At 37.9% G+C, this 17,786-nt stretch overlaps 2 protein-coding genes across 3 annotated transcripts in view; both read left to right on the top strand.

Annotated features, from left to right (window-relative positions):
* rols (zinc-RING finger and ankyrin repeat domain-containing protein rolling pebbles) overlaps nt 1-17,786 on the top strand; it is a 717,828-nt gene that overhangs the window by 65,515 nt on the left and 634,527 nt on the right. The window lies entirely within an intron of this gene.
* On the top strand, nt 13,339-14,208 carry LOC145986721 (uncharacterized). Its single transcript, XM_083121055.1, has one exon. It carries the CDS (start codon nt 13,339-13,341, stop codon nt 14,206-14,208), a length of 870 nt encoding a protein of 289 aa, XP_082977181.1.

The raw sequence follows: 17,786 nt of genomic DNA, 5'->3' as shown, positions 1-17,786 counted from the left end.
ACTAGTTCAAATTAAAGCTGGCTAGATTAAAATACTTTGTGTCTTTGTGTTCTGCGAATATTAATTCTGCGCTTGAGCATGGGTAGCTAGTATGAAAGAAATCCAAAACACATCTTTCCAAAACCACTAATATTTTGTGAAACACGGGTGCACAGACGGGCGTGACTTGGGGAAGTCATAATCCCTTTCCCTCTTAATTTCATTTTCATCTAGAATATAGAGCAATTATATTTGTTTCATTCATTTTACTATTCATACGAGGGTCACTATTTATATTTTGAGCCTAACAATTTGGCATTGAAAACTGCTTTATTGTTTTTCGAAGTATTCTCCTTTATGGTCAATACACTTTTGCATTCGTTCGAACCATTTGTCAAAGCAGTTTTTCCAATCTTCTTGAGACACCTCCATAATATGGTTTTTGAACGCATCAACGGCGTCTTCCGCCGATGAAAATCGTTGTCCACGCAATTTATTCTTGACATTCGGGAACAAGAAGAAGTCATTGGGTGCCAAATCAGGACTGTACGGCGGATGACCCATCAATTCTATTTTTTGACTGTTCATAAAGTCGGTTGTTAGACGAGATGTGTGACAGCTGGCATTGTCTTGATGAAGAATGATCCGACGGCGTTTCTTTGTTTTCCGTATTTGACCGAAGACCTCTGGCAAACAAATTGTTGTGTACCATTCAGAGTTGACCGTTCTACGTTCCTCTAATGGCACAGTTGCCACATGACCAGTTTTCCCGAAAAAACAGGCAACCATTTGTTTCGATGTGCTTCGAGCGCGAACAACTTTTGTTGGATTGGGTTCATCTTGACACACCCATACAGTCGACTGCTGTTTACGTTCCGGCTCATATGCATATATCCATGATTCGTCACCTGTTACAATCTTATATACGTCTTTTGAAGCACCACGATTGTATTTATTGAGCATTTGTTTGCACCAATTGATGCGAGCGTCTTTTTGAGTTTTTGTCAAATTGCGTGGGATCCAACGAGAACATACCTTTCTCACAGCTAAATGATCATGTAATATTTTATATATGCTGGTGGAACTAATGCCTATGGTTGCCTCAATATCACAGTATGTCACATGACGATCTTGCAGTATTAGATTTTGCACAGCATCAATGTTTTCTTGAACAACAACTGATTTTGGACGACCTTCGCGAATCTCGTCGGTGAGTGAATGGCGGCCACGATTAAATTCGTTATACCAGCGTTTCACAGTGGCAAAGGATGGGGCTTCATCGCCAAATGTGGAAGTAAGTTGATCGATGCACTCTTGTCTTGATAATCCACGTCGAAAATCGTAAAAAATCATCGCACGAAAATGTTTACGAGTTAATTCCACTTTATTGTTGTCGCGCAATCTCCAAGGCAACATAAACAACACAAATCAAACTATTGACAAAACATTTGAAGTACGTTATGGTCAATAATGCCAGACGATTCCGTGCAAACGTCAAATCGCGCCTAACTTCAATCAGTGTTGCCAAGGCTCAAAATATAAATAGTGGCCCTCGTAATTGCAGTCAATTTTTCAGCAGTTGAGCCCCATTTAACTTTTCTGTGTACACTTAATCTCTTCCTACATTTTGCGGTTAAATTGCAAATAATGAAGTGTTGTACACGAGTATATTAAGCAACGTCAATGTAAAGAAGCTACTTAATACTGAATGCTACTTAATGCTTTAATGAGGGGAATACAACATCTAGAGGTGAGGAGCTCTCCCGTCATGTAATCTTCCTGTGCGTGCGTGCTTGTGTGAGAGAGAGCGAGAGTGTGATTGTTACATGAGATAGTACTTTGCCGACCAAACATGTACAAATATTGATTTTTTACAACTAATAACAGCCCTACATCATGTTAGTATAATTTCCATAGGATGAAGCAAACATCTGTTGGTTAAGTTATGACGAACAGTCGGAGAGAGGTAAGAAAAACTCCAGTGTTTCATTGTCTTTTATTTAATGAATTTAGAGAAGCACTAAGTAACACGTTTCAAAAAGAGGTGACATACTGACCATCTCCATAGGCATTATCGTTATTCCAAGTTAAAAATATATTTGGCTGTGTAGGGGAGAGAAATACAAATGCAAATATTTTCTGATAGAAATCCTAAAACTTGCATTACCATTATACATGCATAAGGAAAGTATATTTAATCCTGTTTATGAGAGATTAGGAAAGTCATAATTTGTGTAATTGTTGTAGGTTTAGATAGTAGTAAAAATTCGTAATTACTCAACCAACATTGCTTCTATTACGCCAATTGAAACAAAGAGATTGTAATGTTGACTCAGAATGACCTGAACATCTAGCTGTAAACACTGAATTTTCTCCCATAGTTTTATAGAAGTGAAAATACTTAAATATGGTATCTCTATGTAGTCATTGCTTTCTTTTTTGTATCAATTGGCGTGCAATCTGGAAAGAACAATCGCATGTCCTTATTGGTCAACAACAATTTCAGGAACTGTGACCTCTTTCCCGTATCATTTCGTTAGACTAATTTTGCACCGCATGAGAATACGTAAATGCGACTAAAATTTGGTGAAGGAGGGTATAATTAGGTCTTCAATTTTCAACGACGATTGTTAGCCTCTTTGGTGGCTTCCGGGTTCGAATTCCGACCTGGACAGGGACGTACCTTCGTGTCACTTCAATTTCATGTACGTAACCAGCTTCTATCCTCATCGTCGCGATTATCGAAAACTAGCTGCAAAGGAACTGATTCTCCACACATTTTCGTCAAATAAGCTCAAACGAGTCTCCTGGATTCAGTAGTTTGTAAGTTAAATGGACTTTCTGAAATATCTTGTACACTCACTTCACTTGGTAGAAGCGCAATTCGCATCGATTGTTTTTTAAGTCAGATTTTCTATTACCTTGTGTAATTAGTGTTTAATTATTCTTAGTAAAGTGTAAATGTATATTATTAATTTTACAAAACGTTGAGTGTATTAAAATTGTGATGTATAAATTACATAGCACTGCTAAGTTCGTTGAATATGAATGTTGTTTTATAGTGGTATTGCTAATTTACTGAAAATTTCATTTAACAATTCTGGAGCAAAGGATTGTTCGATCACATTTAAATCGCATATCTCATACATAGATAATATGTACCTTCTTACAGAATTAGCTTGCAGCATCTCTATTTTAGACAATTCTTGATCATTTTTCATAGTCTTAACTCAAGTTCAACCATTTTTCACTTTCTGTAAAAATTAAGTGCACAAATCAACTAAGGTAATCGGTATCACAATGAAGTTTAGTAAGTTAACAGTAGTTTGAATACTTTTGGATAGGCAGTAGCCCCATCTAGTTCTTTTTACTCTATTTTCACTCGCATGTCTAGTTGGCTGAAAAGAGTAACACTGAATCTTCTATTTAGTTGATTTGATATTGCATAGTGTATTTGGTGTAGGCACTGCTTGCACTGTGTTCTGGAGCGGTGTACAATGTGGTGTGTTTTCGCGTGGTACGTGCTAACAAATCAAATGAAAGCAAAAGCCAAGTCTTCGTTGAATCTTGTCAACTTGCTATTCTGCGTACAGCTTTTACTTGGTTGAACTTGATTTTCTTGCAACAACCTGGGTTGCATCTTCACTACACCTAATCGCACGGCGATGAAAATAGGCGGCCGGGCAGAATTGCGCTGGTGCCACATATGGGAAAAGCAATGCGAGAGCGAGACAAAAGTAGCTGGTTCCTGCGCACTATGTGGCAACGTCAATCGAGCTGCGTTGCTTAGTTCGAGCGTCAGACCGACCTCTTTCCGGGGCACTTTTGTGCCATCCCTGACCTATCGAGCAAATACTGTCAGTTTGTGTCACATGCATTACAAAGACCAATTCTGCAACGAGATATTTCAGTCTCTTAAACCTCCGAACACACGGGCTTGTGCTCTGACGTGGCAACAGTGGGAACTTTTGCCATCCGCCTAATTTCATGGCCGTATCAAAAACTGCAGCGAACTAAACGGTGATAAAAACTCTCTTGTGTTTACTAAACACAGATTCTTTCAATATAAATCTTTAGGGAATCCCTGGTGGCCCCAACGTTGGTATCCCCATCGTCGTCGCTTTGTAATCAAGGGGTCCCGGGTTCAATACCTAGTGGAGGTACGTAGTGTTTCGGATACCACTTTAAACTATAGCTGAAGTTCCGATTAGCCTATCTGTGGACTAAAAATACCTCTAACATTAAACTCTTGAGTTTGTCATATTATTTGAGGCATATACAAAAGGTAAAATTTGAATCGAAGCGTTTAGGGACACTACAGAACTTTTCCAGAAATTTGCTGAGCACAGTGTAGTACAGTTCCTATAAAAATATCTTCCAATACAGGGCTAACATTTTTCCGTCAATTAAACTCTGATATGAAACTCCTTGCTGTTTCTCGTTGTAAACGGTAAAACAGAGCAATTGCAACCGTAGCAGTGCGCCATAAATTGTCAACTGCTTCTTCCCCTCCCAGGGTCTTTTCTCTTCGCGACATTCCTACCTAAAAATACCATCCCTGTTTGGAAATAACATTACGGAGGGATCGAGCATCCGATCTGTACTCTGGGAATAGTTGGATTGGGGTTTCTTAACGGTCCATGTCACGCAAATGGCGGTGAGGAATCACTCTTTCTCAAAGTCAGGATTTGTTGTCGCTCGAATGGAGTAAATTCCACAGGGGTTGCGCTCGACTGGGCTTTTTGTTCGACGCCTACTGGGAGGGGAAGACGCTCAAGACATGCGAGGAAGGGTTCGGGTGTTAAGAGCTGTGCCATACAGTTATAGGGTAGTTATCCATCTTGTCAAGGCTTTCAATAGGATAATAGATTCCCTCGGTGCTTAATTTGTACCAAGAAATGTGAGGAACCTCTCCCCTGTCCCGTATCTCCACCATAAAAAAATTGACACTTATGTTCAGGCGTGTGCCCAGAAATTTGATAGAAAGGTAATATCTCTTCTTTTTTCTAGCTATTAGGTGCTGTATTTTTATATTTTCACGTATACGAGGCTCTATTTTTAAATGATTGAAATTTCAACTTGCAGGATCGCCAGCATATTAGCTTATCTGCACCCTTCATAACACACGGTTACAAGGTCCTTATCACAGTGAAACAGACGTAACATGTCTGAGGCTAGAGACTATAGAGGAATTCAGTACACTCAAGAAAAAAAATATCCCCGCAGAGGGTTATTCGGGCTGTGGATCGAGGCACCACCAGAACCTTGTTAGCCTGCATATATACCATTCCCAGGATATGCTACGCGGAATAAATGGTTTTTTTTTATTATTTCTTTAATGTCGTCCTTAAAAGGTCACCCTAAATTGTGTATGATTAAACAAATTGAAACAAGAAACTGCCACCATCTTAATAGAAAAGCTACGTTAACACAAATTGACTGCCGAAGCGTTAAATATAACAAGAGTACAAAGTAGAAATAATAAAACTCGTAAGTTTCCAATAAAGCGTTAGGTTTCACTTAACGAATAACGCCTCCCGTTGTCGAGTATAATTTTTATCTTAGGGCCGGTTGCAACATCTCCGCTTAACTTCACGCTTAATACCATTTTGCATTTGTTCAATGTCCGCTTAACGTTAAGTGGCACTTAAAGTCTCGCATAACTTGAGTGGAGGTTGGGGTACCACTTAAAACGTTAAGTGGCACTTAACACGCAAACGAAGTATACTGTGCAGTCGATATAGCTGTTCAGAAATTGTGAAAGGTTGCTACGTGGTTTGCATGACCATAATAATAATAAAAATTGAGAATATGTTAATTATTCTATTTATTTCACAAATAAAGCACTAATCTATAAATCTATATGTTGAAGAAATGAATGTATTTACGTGCGTATACTGAAAATGTTATGTATTAACAGTTACATTGTATTTTCCTAAGCATAACGTTGGGCTTGAGTATGCTGGTACAGTTATTAACATAAAAACTACGATTCTTGGTTAAAGTTTTTTAAGCTTGCAAATTTAAATTATATTAAACATGGCATAAAGGTGGAAATGAATGTCTGGTAGCTATATCAAATTTTAACAAAACAGCACAATACGCGAAATGTACGCCGTGATGTGCTTCTCCACAATTCAAATTTGTAGTCTCGTGAATTGAAATATACAAATATTACTACGAGTCACTTTCTTCGATATTGATGTGAATATAAAATTGCAAAGATACAAGTAACGTCCTATTTCCGAATAATAACTGGCAAGAAAGAAGGCACACACAAGAGATTTCCCGAAATTCGCCTTCTAAAGGGGATGTTACAAAGTTTCTCTTTATTTTGATGCGTTTATAGCCCATACCCTTCGACCCCGATGGCGTAGTGGTACAAGGGCCGGTTTCGATACCCGGTGGAGACACATAGTGGTTCGGATCTCACTTTAAACTGTAGGTCCAGTCCCGATTAGGCTTACTGTGTGGACTCAAAACATGAAAATGCTTATGTGGAAATGCTAAAGAAAAGTAGTCAATAGATCGCACCGTGTGCCATCTTGGTGGGCAAAGTCCAGGGCAGGACACCAGCATAGGTGGGGTTCTGGAGGGGCCAGGGGGGCCTGGCCCCCCAACTTAAAGAAGACTAAAAAAATAATACATGATTAAGTTCGGTTACTACATTTTTGTTATGAAGCCATACAGCAAATCTTGACTTTTGGCATGTTGGCATGTTGCGCCGCAATAGCGGGTCTTAGACGATTTGATTGATGTGTACAGTTTGAAGAAAAAATAACGTAAAATGACTTTGTGTTGAGTCAAGAGTTACTGCTGAGGCATCAAAAGAACTTTTCAATTTAATTTTTCTAAAATTTCTGAAGCTTACTATTGTTCCGTAACTTTTTAAAAGTAATACGAGTATTGTATCAATAAAAAAATAATGAAATGCAAAATGCAATAATCGTACTGTTTTGCTTCTTATAAAACTGACAACCAATATACTAATTAATATTTGTTTACTTAAGCGAGGAAATTTAACATTTTCAAATCTAAAAGGCCTAAAACTCGGTGTTTTTAAGTTGTTGTTTTTTTAAATTTCCGGGGGAAGGCCTCCGGACCCCTTATAAACTATGGGATATTCAATAACCCTGAGGTACATCATATGCTTCTCCCAGAGTCTAACTCCCCAAAGTAATGGCTCAAACTCCGCCCATGGACACCAGTGTGGCATATAAAAGCATAAAAAATGTATTGAGACCTCCCCGCCTCCCACAGAGACACAATATTCTTACACCTCTGTCAACACCTCTCATTCTTAGCCGATATTCATTTATAAGATAAAAACGAGAGAAACCAAAGATAAACATGATTCCAGACATAGTCCGCCCCCACTTCTTTTATACCCCCAGCATTCTTTGAAACTAACTACCCAGTCTAGCTGTTGTTAATAACTTATTAACAACAGCTAGACTGGGTAGTTAGTTCCTTCACCACAATCATGACCGAAAGATAAGAAAAAAATGAACATAAGCTACCGTGATTTCTGCCAATTTCCAGTCTTCCCTCGTGAAGAGGGTGTCGAAAAACAACCCTTTGCTCCACGAGCCACAAAAGGCGAGACAGAAGAAGTGAAAATGGTCACGTGACTCGTAGCAGGAAACGCAGAGGGCTTGCTACCGTACTATATAAAGAGGGACAGCAACTATAGCGACATCTTTTCTTGTCTGCTCGAACTTTTTTCTTTTTCGATTCTTGTGGTGTCGTCGGAACGCACCAAGTGAAAGGGGCTGTTAAAACTCCGAAACATTTCCGGCCCCCAAAGCATCGCAAGTCATTACCTGAGTTCACTGCCCCTCTATAGGAAAAACCCATTCAAAAGAGTCCTCCCTTTTCTTTCTATTTTTTTTTTTAACTCAAAAATAAAGCTTATAGACAACGCTGTATAGAACATCGAGTAAAACGTGTCTCGCAATTGGAAACACTGGCACTCGGCATCCTAAATTACGTCGAACTCATTATACGTGTCTTGTTACCATGTATATGTAACTTTTTACAGGTAGAGGAATAAATGTTCCGTAGATTTATTTCGATGTAAAATCGTGGTGCCATTTTGTTCCTGGAGGAGTTTCCGAAGGAGATGAATAGCAAGGCAAGCAAGCAAATGGGGACAAGACACTTTCTGCCTCCCCAGAATTCATGTAGAGGGACAGATATTATATGTATTTACATGCATAAAATATTGTTTATGCCAACCTTTCCCCCCTCGCCCCCTTCACTCAAATTTAGTTAAGTTGACGCCTCTGATAGCGAGGGTTTATGATAGCTCGAGAAGGGAAGGAGAGGCAGAAAAAGGGTCTAAGATAAAAGAAGACAGAAATGATTAGAAGAAACAAGAGAGAGAGAGAGAGAGAGAAAGAAGAATGTATGTGTCTGAGGATACGGATAAATTGTAAGAAACGGTGTGATAGTGTGTGGATGAAACTGGAGAAGGGTAGAGTGTGTGTAAGAAACGGTGAGAGAAAGTGTGTGTAAGAAACAGTGAGGGAGAGGGGAGAGAAACGGTGAATGAGACAGAGAGAGGGGGAGAAACTGTGAGATACAGAGAGTGCGTAAGAGATGGAGAGAGAGAGGATATGGAAGAAATGGTGAGAGAGAGAGTATAAGAAACTGTGGTGTGAGAGTGAGTGAGAGAGAGAGAGAGAGTGAGTGAGAGTGTGTGTGTGTGGAGAAAACTTTACAACTTAATTAGCGTAATGCTCTATGAAATCAGTGGTTCTAAGTTCGAATCTTGAATAAGCATGAATGTGTCATTGGTTTTGTACCATCATTCATCCTCATAGTCACGATTAACTTAAAGAGGTAGAAAGGCGATGGAAAAAAAAAACTGCTCATAATTAGCTGACGTTAATACTCCGATTAAACTGCTTGTATTTTAAATCAATTATCTTAAGATTCAATAAAAATATTTTACCATAGATCAGAGTATAATATTAGATCTACTACAGTCTTTGTGCTAGATTCAAGAGACGTCTCTGTGACACGTGTGCTGTTTCCGACGAACAAAAAACCGTCTGTGTTCTTGAAGCCAAGACGATTTTTCAGCACCTAGCTCGAGAAGTAACAAAAGGAATCGGGTTCATGACCTGTGTTGTCTAGTGCAGTGTTGCCAGTAGGCTATCTGGAAAAGTTGGTGTTGTTTTCCCCAGCGATATTATGTTAGGGGAAGAACAATACTGTTACATCACAATGTGTTGTTATTGGAGAAAACTGCATGTGTAAGATGCAAGTAATGAATGGGTGTTTGCGTTGTGATTAAAGTAAGTATTGGAGTGGTGATTACGACACCACATGGCTTAATCACTGTACACGTTCTTTAGATAATGTCAATATTTTTGGAGCAGCAGCAACACATGGCTTGTTTTTAAATACTCGAAGAACTATGCTATTACACAGCATAAATATGGATTCGATCCTTGCTTTTAGCGTCGTTATTCTGCCACTTGTGGATAATCACGGCGATGAGTGATGATATGGTAAAATTAATTAAAAAGGTACTCACAAAGAACGCCAATATCCAATTCAGGATTCGAACCCGAGCCCTGGCGTCGTAGAAAACTATGCTAGACTATTCTTTCTTTGAGATTCGGTTGTTTATTGCCATTTACCAATGCATATTTTGCTAATAAAGTTTGCTAATAAATAATGTTAAAATTTATTGATAATTTAGCCTATCAGTTGATCATGAGAATTTTAATACTTAGAAATATAACAGCATAACTGAAAGAAATACTTGTAAAACCGAACACAAAGCTGGCTTGCTATGTTTATATAATGCAAGTTATAATGGATATGTCAGCATTGAAGGCATTCGCATCCTTCTCTTAATACGAGGACGTAAAAGTCTTAGCAAAAACTGACCCTACCAAAAATTTAAGACCACCTTGTCATGTGTTTCCAGACAAACAGAAAAATTACATATGCGAGTGCTTTTCATGAAATAAACACTTTAATACAAAATTGGAATTATTATGTAATGTTATCGAGATCAAGAAAGTGTAAGGTCATATTAATGCACTTATTACTAATAGATGTAACTAAAGGTACAATTTGTAAAATCATTAAATCTGAACTTCGAAAATATACTCGGAAAGAAACATTTCTCCTGAAATTAGATGAATGAAGTGTGAAATTTTAATAGTCAATAGGTCCACCTTTAAGTTTCAAGTACATTTGCACACGTTTTCTCATGCTGCGGACCAATTTCTGGCATTCTTGGGGCGTAATCTCGTTCCTGAGATCCGTTCACGAAGTTTCTGGACATTCCTTGGCTGGCGTGTGGCTACACGAAAACCAATGGTATTCCATAGTAAAAAGGTATATAGTATAACGTGCAATTAACTTATCTCCATCCTCCTTGATTTCCATCCTTTTGTTTAAGCTGTTATGATTAGTGCTTTTGTCGTACATGGACTCCACAATACTGTTAGGTGTGAAATATCGTTAGGCTTCTGTTTATGTTTTGTTGAAATATGGAGGTGTCCATTGTGGGAGTTGTATGTTAAGCTGTCTGTCAGTAAATCTATTGTTAAATGTTAATTAGTGGTCTGTTTATATCTCAAGTTTAAGTAGGCCTATGTATAAAACGCGTGCGTATTAGCCTGTCTGCATACACGACAGCTTACAATGTGTCGACGAGAAGGTAAATTTGAGTAATTACAAGTTTGTTACAAATTTAGTAAAATGGCTTATGAAGTACCTTTCGATAAAAACGATCCTCTAAATGGATCTGTTTCTGCATATTTGGAAAGATTTGCTAATTATTGTCGTATTCAGCACGTTGCACCAGAGGTTAAAGTTTCTACATTGATTGTTGTAATTGGATCGCAACCGTATGAAGTTCTTCGAGAATTGTTTCACAAAGATTAATTTCTTACTATAGTCCTGCTAGTAATTGCATTGTGCAAAGGCTGAAACTACGGAACTGTAAACAACAAGATGACGAACAGATTGAAGATTTCGTGAGACGGTTAAGGAAAATAGGTGAGCAATGCGGTTATGATAACTTCTTGCCAATTGCTTTATTTGATTCTCTAATTAGTGGCATTAAATCAGAAGCAATTAGAAAGCACATAATTTCTAAAAATATTATGGAATTTCAAAAGGCTTTCCAAATTGCTAAACAGATGGAAAAATTAGAGCATGACATGAAGGAATATTACAAGCAGGCTAATGTAAATCACATTTATCATCATAGGCCAAGTAGTTCTTACAATAAGGAAGATGACATACCACAGAACGAATTAAGTGCAAGGGCAAATGAACGTTTCAGCTCAGATAGGATGCATGATACCAACAAAAGGCACTTTGCAAGTAAGAATTCGCTAAGGTTCAAAATACGAGCTCGAACACACCAGGACAAGATCATTCACGTAATTTTAGCAATTATGAAAAACAATTTACAACTTTTCATAAAAAATATCAACCTAGAACACAATGCAAATATTGTAAAAAATATGGACACGAAATAAAAGATTGCTATAAATTGTTGAATCAGAGAGATAGAAATTATGTCAATTTGAAGAAACCTTATTATACATACAAATCAAATAATGTTACAATGCCAAAAGATCCAGTTTCGAATGAAGTGCAGTTGGATATAGACCTAACAGACTTGAAATTTGTATAATTGAAGTAATTCCAAGGAATACACATCCAGTAGATGATGTTACTTCAAGTAAAGAATCTGGAAATGTTACTTCTTCCAGTACATCTAATGATGAAGGACGGAAGCAATTAAACAATTTCTTATCTGAGACAAACATTTCATATTGTAATGGATTTGTAACCAAATTAGCACCTTCATCTGAGTATTTACTCAATTTAAGTATGAATAATATCATGGTAAATTTTGAAATAGACACTGAATCATATGTGTCAATTATGAGTAAATCTGTTTGTGAAAGTATTTTGTCTAATGTACAATACGAAGAACCAAATTGTAATTCTATCCTGCCATTAATAGCAAAGATAGTTGTTAAAGTTGAGTTTCAACAAATTTCACAGATGTTATACTTGTACATAGTTTATTGTAAAATGAAATATCCTTTAATGGAACGTCAGTGGATTAGACAGATTATACCTAATTGCCATGATTATTTAGTTGTACTTGCAAAAAGAGATGGTAATGTACGCTTGTGTTGCGATTTTAAGAACACAATTAATAGGTTTGTAGAAAATGTAACACATCCTTTTCCAAGAATTGATGAAATTTTTCCTAAGGTGAATGGTCACGATACATTTGTTTCTTTGGACCTGAAGAAAGCTTATTTACAAATAGCGTTAGACAATCAGGCGAAACAATTGCTCGTTATGAATACCCCATGGGGTTTGGGTCGACATGCGAGACTACCATTTGGAGTTAGTGTATCTTCCCAAATATTTCAGAAGACAATTGAAGATATATTTCACTGTTTGAATTATGACATACCATACCAAGACGATTTGATCATATCAGGGAAAGGAATACATGAAACGTGTGTAAGAAAACTGGAAGTTCTGCAGTGTTTAAAATAACACAACGTTAAGATTAATTGGGACAAATGTGTATGGTTTGTACATGAAGTAGAAGTAGAACATGAAATGCAATATCCTATGCACGAAAAGGAAGCATTGTGCATTGTATTCGCGGTAAAAAGGTTTCACAAGTATGCTCAAGGAAGGTTTTTCGAAATTTGGACAGATTCTCAACCTGCAAAACAGTTACTTACGTTAGATAAGCCAATACCCTTTCTTGCGTCACCATGTATTCAAAGATAGTGTCTGTTCCTAACGTATTTTTCATACAAGCTGATATATACCAAGAAAGTGGAGTTGGCTGACATGTTGTCTAGATTGCCGTTAGCAGATGTATGTCATGAAGATGCTCTTCAATAGGAATTCGTTTATCAGGTGACGCTGACGCCTAAAGTGCAAGCAGTTATGAGAAAATGTACAAGTGAAGACAGAATACTGAGCGTAATTATGAACTTAAGCATGGCTGGCCTAATGAGATAAAGGATTATAATGGAGATGATTTAAAGGAATTGATTGTCTTTAAAAGGAGGCAAGCAGAATTGAGCATGCTTGAAGGATTGTTATTTTTGGGTTATAAATTGGTTATAAATAGTTCGGAACATAATACTTAAGAAAGCACACGATAATCATAGTGGCATTGTCAAAATGAAGATGATGTTGAGGCAAAAGTAATGGTGGCCAGGAATAGACGCGGCTGTCGAGGCATGTGTTAAAGATTGTGGAATATGCGCAGCAGTAAAACCAGATAATTCATCGAGAGAATACAGCTCTTGGGATAACTGTCAATATCCATGGGAAAGAATGTACATTGACTTTTTCTCATACAGAAATAGTGCTTACATCATAATAGTAGATGCGTACAGTAAATGGATAGATTGTCAGAGGGTCTCTTCCACGTTTTTCAAGGAAGTGAAAGATTATTTAGTAAAAAGTTTTGCTATATTTGGTTTTCCAAAACACATAGTTTGTGATAATGGACCACCATTTTCATCTAAAGAATTTGGAGCTTTCTGTAAAAAGCACAGCATTACATTATATCACTCGCCGGCCTACCACCCAGAGAGCAGTGGTCAAGTGGAGAGGTGTGTCCAGACAATTAAAACTAAATTGGATTGTGCAGTACGAGAGTGCCTAAATAAAAACACGCATTTTGACATCATTCATTCGCTGCAAAAGGTCTTGCTGGCCGTGCGGAGTGAATGTAGTACAACGACGGGAATATCTCCGCAGCAAGTTATCTTCTCATATACGCCGGTGAATACATTTGACGTGAATATGGAAAAGATATCTAAAGAGGATTATGAACAGATGAAGGAACCTCAGAAGAATGACGATGATAATTTAGGAAGTAATGTAGTGTGGGTGAAATTACAGTTCAAAGACAAAAGGAACGCAATGAGTTATGTTCAGGGCAGAATAATGAGAATAAACAGCTATGTCACTTGGATGGTAGAAGTGGACGGGAAGAGACGAATGGTGCACGAAAACCAGCTGAAGTGGCCGAATAGAAGAAAAGGTACTGAGGAAAATGAAATTGAGAAACGGCAAGTGTTTCCTGGAACTTCTACTGGATCAACGTTACCAAGATTTTATGACGATGAACTTTTGATGGATTTCCCAGATCCAAGTGATGTAAACGACACCCCGATTTTGGATAATGGGGCAGGTTGAGAGACCAGAGCAACATCAGGGAAGCAAAAAAGACGCCATTAGGAGATCAATCCGGGAGAGAAGACCTCCTGATAGACTTCAATATGATAAGGACTGAAAATTTTAAAGGAAGATAGGGGAATGTTAGGTGTGAAATATCGTTAGGCTTCTGTTTATGTTTTGTTGAAATATGGAGGTGTCCATTGTGGGAGTTGTATGTTAAGCTGTCTGTCATTAAATCTATTGTTAAATGTTAATTAGTGGTCTGTTTATATCTCAAGTTAAAGTATGTATAAAACGCGTGCGTATTAGCAGCAAATGCCTTACAAATAGCCTATACGTTATCCATTGCCTAGTGCTTCTACTTTTAACTATTATGACACTACATTTCGAGAGAGATTTTTTTCTCTTGTAATTAACATTTAATACTAATAAAGAACCATTGTCATTAATAGTAGAAAAATACTGAAACCAAAATGTGTGTTAAAGTTTCAAAGCAATTTGATGGAGAGACTAGTGTAAGAAAAATAATGAGTTTGTCCTGCCATCTAGTACCAAATTTCGAAGTTATTTGATAATCACAGAAGTACTGAATTAAATTTACCTTCGAAGTTTAATACGTACTCCCAATCGTTTGTTCAGGATTGTTCAGATGAAAGTGGCATAGGGATGCTTTTAGGAGGGTGTGGTGGTAAATTTAGTGCTAAAATTAAAATAAATTAGCCCCTTTAACGGTTTTTGAATATGCGGAAGGTTAGGATATATGGATAACTCGCTGTACGTCCAAAACTAAAAATTAACATTTTTTTCATAACATGTGCCTTATCCAGTTATATCGTTACATTGATTAACATACAGTGTTTGGAAGTAACGGTTACTTGTTTACGAATTCTCACTGTAACTACTTCTAAATGCAAGTAACTGTAATAGTTACTTCTTGCAATAGAAGTAACTGATCAGCAGTTACTTTACCACAGTTGAATTGTTAACTTGAAATGTTGTAACATGGTGGAAGAGAGATTACTTATTTGTTGTAATAATATAAAGACAATATGCGCACCAGAAACATAAAATAAAAAGACATGTAGGTATTTATATATTTATTTCATTACTATTAATGAACATTAATTGTATTTAATTTAGTTACTTTTCAGGTACAAGTAACCGTAACTGAGTTACTTTTGAACCAAGTAACTTCCATCTCTCGATCTGGATGAATGCATGATAAGACGGTTGAGTAATGTTTCATGATTATAGGGCAACGTGTATCAGAGGTAAATTTGTTTGCTGTTGCAAAACTTACGTTACATCACGGATACCACGCCAGGAATCAAACCCTGGTCCGTTTTAGGATAAGGCAATGTTTGATTTAATGTATTTTCGCCTTGCGCCACCTTAAATCAGATAAATATTAACAGGAAGGGACAAACGCCCTTAACAACGTAACCTGATCGGTAGGAATGCAACCATAGCAACTAGACTAATGAGGTGGATACACTGCAAAGGACTTTCAGTCTGTCGGAAGCAAATGTACGCGACAAAACAAGGCGGCAACCCGAATATACACGGAGACATGCAAGAACTTGTCTAGGACTGCTCCTAAATATAGCGGGATCATTCCTAACCTCATCCTCCGCTGCTGATCTTCAGGATGTGACGTCATGGGAAAGATGCTAGGTGTTGCTCGTGTAAGAGAAGGTGGGCGGGAGCTTGAGGGGAAAGGGGGTGGAGGTGTCATAAATAACAATGGGGGTGCATCTTTATTCTGAGACAGTATTATTCCTGTGGTGTTGTTTCTGGCTTTAGTGGCGTGTGCACAAATTTTAAAGGGGGATATTTATATTTTTATTTATTGAGGACATTTATAATTATTTTTACTTACATATTTACATCAAATATTATACAGAAAAGAAGCATCTTCAGTGGCTGATGGCAGTGTTGTTAAAGGTTCACGAATTTTAAATAAATTCAAATTCATTTCCGGTCCAGGAGAGAGAATCAGGAAGAGTAAATGGGTTCTGGACCGTAAGGAACCTTTTTATCTGTAAAATATTTCAATTCGCTCCAGGAACCTTTTTACCAGATCAATTTAAATACGGTTTTGGAACCTTTTTTCAGACTGAATTATAATTCGGTCCAGGAACCTTTTCCCCGGATGAATTTTTATACGGTCCAGGAACCTTTTCTCTGGCTCAATTTAAATTCGGTCCAGGAACCTTTTTTTCAATGAAACAATACGGAACTTGGACCGAATTTAAATTGTCCGAGAAAAAAGTTCCGGTCCTACAGCGAAACCCAATTAGAATTTAGGTTCCTAGACATTTAACAACCCTGGTTGATGGTGTTGAGTGAACGATTCGCGATCACGTTATCGAAGGGTTTGGGTTCAGCTCCAGGCCTGGTCATGAGCGTCCCTTTGTGCCTGTTCATCAATTTCATCTTATCGTCCATTCTCACCCCTTCCATTATCCAAAACTGGTAGAAAAGTGACCGAAAAAAAATTACAAATGCATATAAACACAAAAACACTACATCTCGGCCAAGCTATCTTCCAGTTCCCATGCACAGAACAGAAAGGTTATTTTGATAAAATCCTGTTTCCCTGCTGGCCGGTTCGGGGAGGAGGGATTCTAAGGTTGCCGCTTGTTGCCCAAACAGGGGGCAGCGGCAGTCCTAATTGGCTGTTTGACCACGTTCGTTCGTAGCTAAACGCGGCAGCAGCGGGTCACTGCCATATTGACGGGGTCTCCCTTACCACACAACACTAGAGCAACTTTGCGTTGTGACGTCAGACGAGGAATGCCTACGTTGTTAGGTTAGGTCTGTTGGGATTGGTTCTATTAGCATATAGTAACTATACACTCATAATTTATTATTTATGTTAAGACAACTAAACCTAGCTAGCCTAAACTAACAACTTAGGCATTTAGGCTAATAATAAAAGCATTCCCCAGTTACGTCAGAACGCAAGGTTGCTCGAGTGTTTGTGCGATGAGGGAGACCCATATTTTGACAGTCTCCGCGCCGGAAGTTATCTTGGCCGCTCTCTAAAGCTTAACGCTCACTGAGTCGCGGAGAAATGCAGCAACATAACTTCTGTTGTCTGCTATTGAAATCAAATAGTGTAACGCCCACTACAGGGAAACGCGCAGAACCGAAGCTCGGAATTTCCATGCCAGACGTCTGCAGGTTATCTCAAAGGTTATCGCCCACTGAGACGCTGAAAACGGGCTACCGCGTTTCTCCGCGTCTCAGTGGGCGTTAAGCTTCTGTCGGCCTTAGGGTAAGGCAACTCTGGCCCCACACATCAGAACGAGCTATTTATTAAATCTTTCATAATTATTTTTTTATAAGCTGATAGGCCAACCTTCAAATCGAGCAACTCCGATTTCAGATTTTTCATGAAATAATGTAAACATTCTTTTGTTGGTTCCAAGTCCTGTAGTTTGTAATTGAACACAATACAGGGTAATTCAAAATGAATGGTACAAAAAGAAACAATTCCTGTGGCTGCTGTAACGAACTGAATTCACAGTTATCGATATAATATGATAGTTTACTCTCCAGGTTTCATCTGGCAACACTGAAACAGAATAAGC

This window comes from Lepisma saccharinum, chromosome 1 (genome assembly GCF_977018435.1).
Source record: "Lepisma saccharinum chromosome 1, izLepSacc3.1, whole genome shotgun sequence".
Classification (NCBI taxonomy): domain Eukaryota; kingdom Metazoa; phylum Arthropoda; class Insecta; order Zygentoma; family Lepismatidae; genus Lepisma; species Lepisma saccharinum.
Note: the sequence above shows the minus strand (reverse complement) of the source record. Positions and strands in the feature narration are given on the sequence as shown.

What these genes read in the sequence shown, in the direction of transcription:
- LOC145986721 (XM_083121055.1), top strand. Translation starts at nt 13,339, where the DNA reads ATGTACATTGACTTTTTCTCATACAGAAATAGTGCTTACATCATAATA.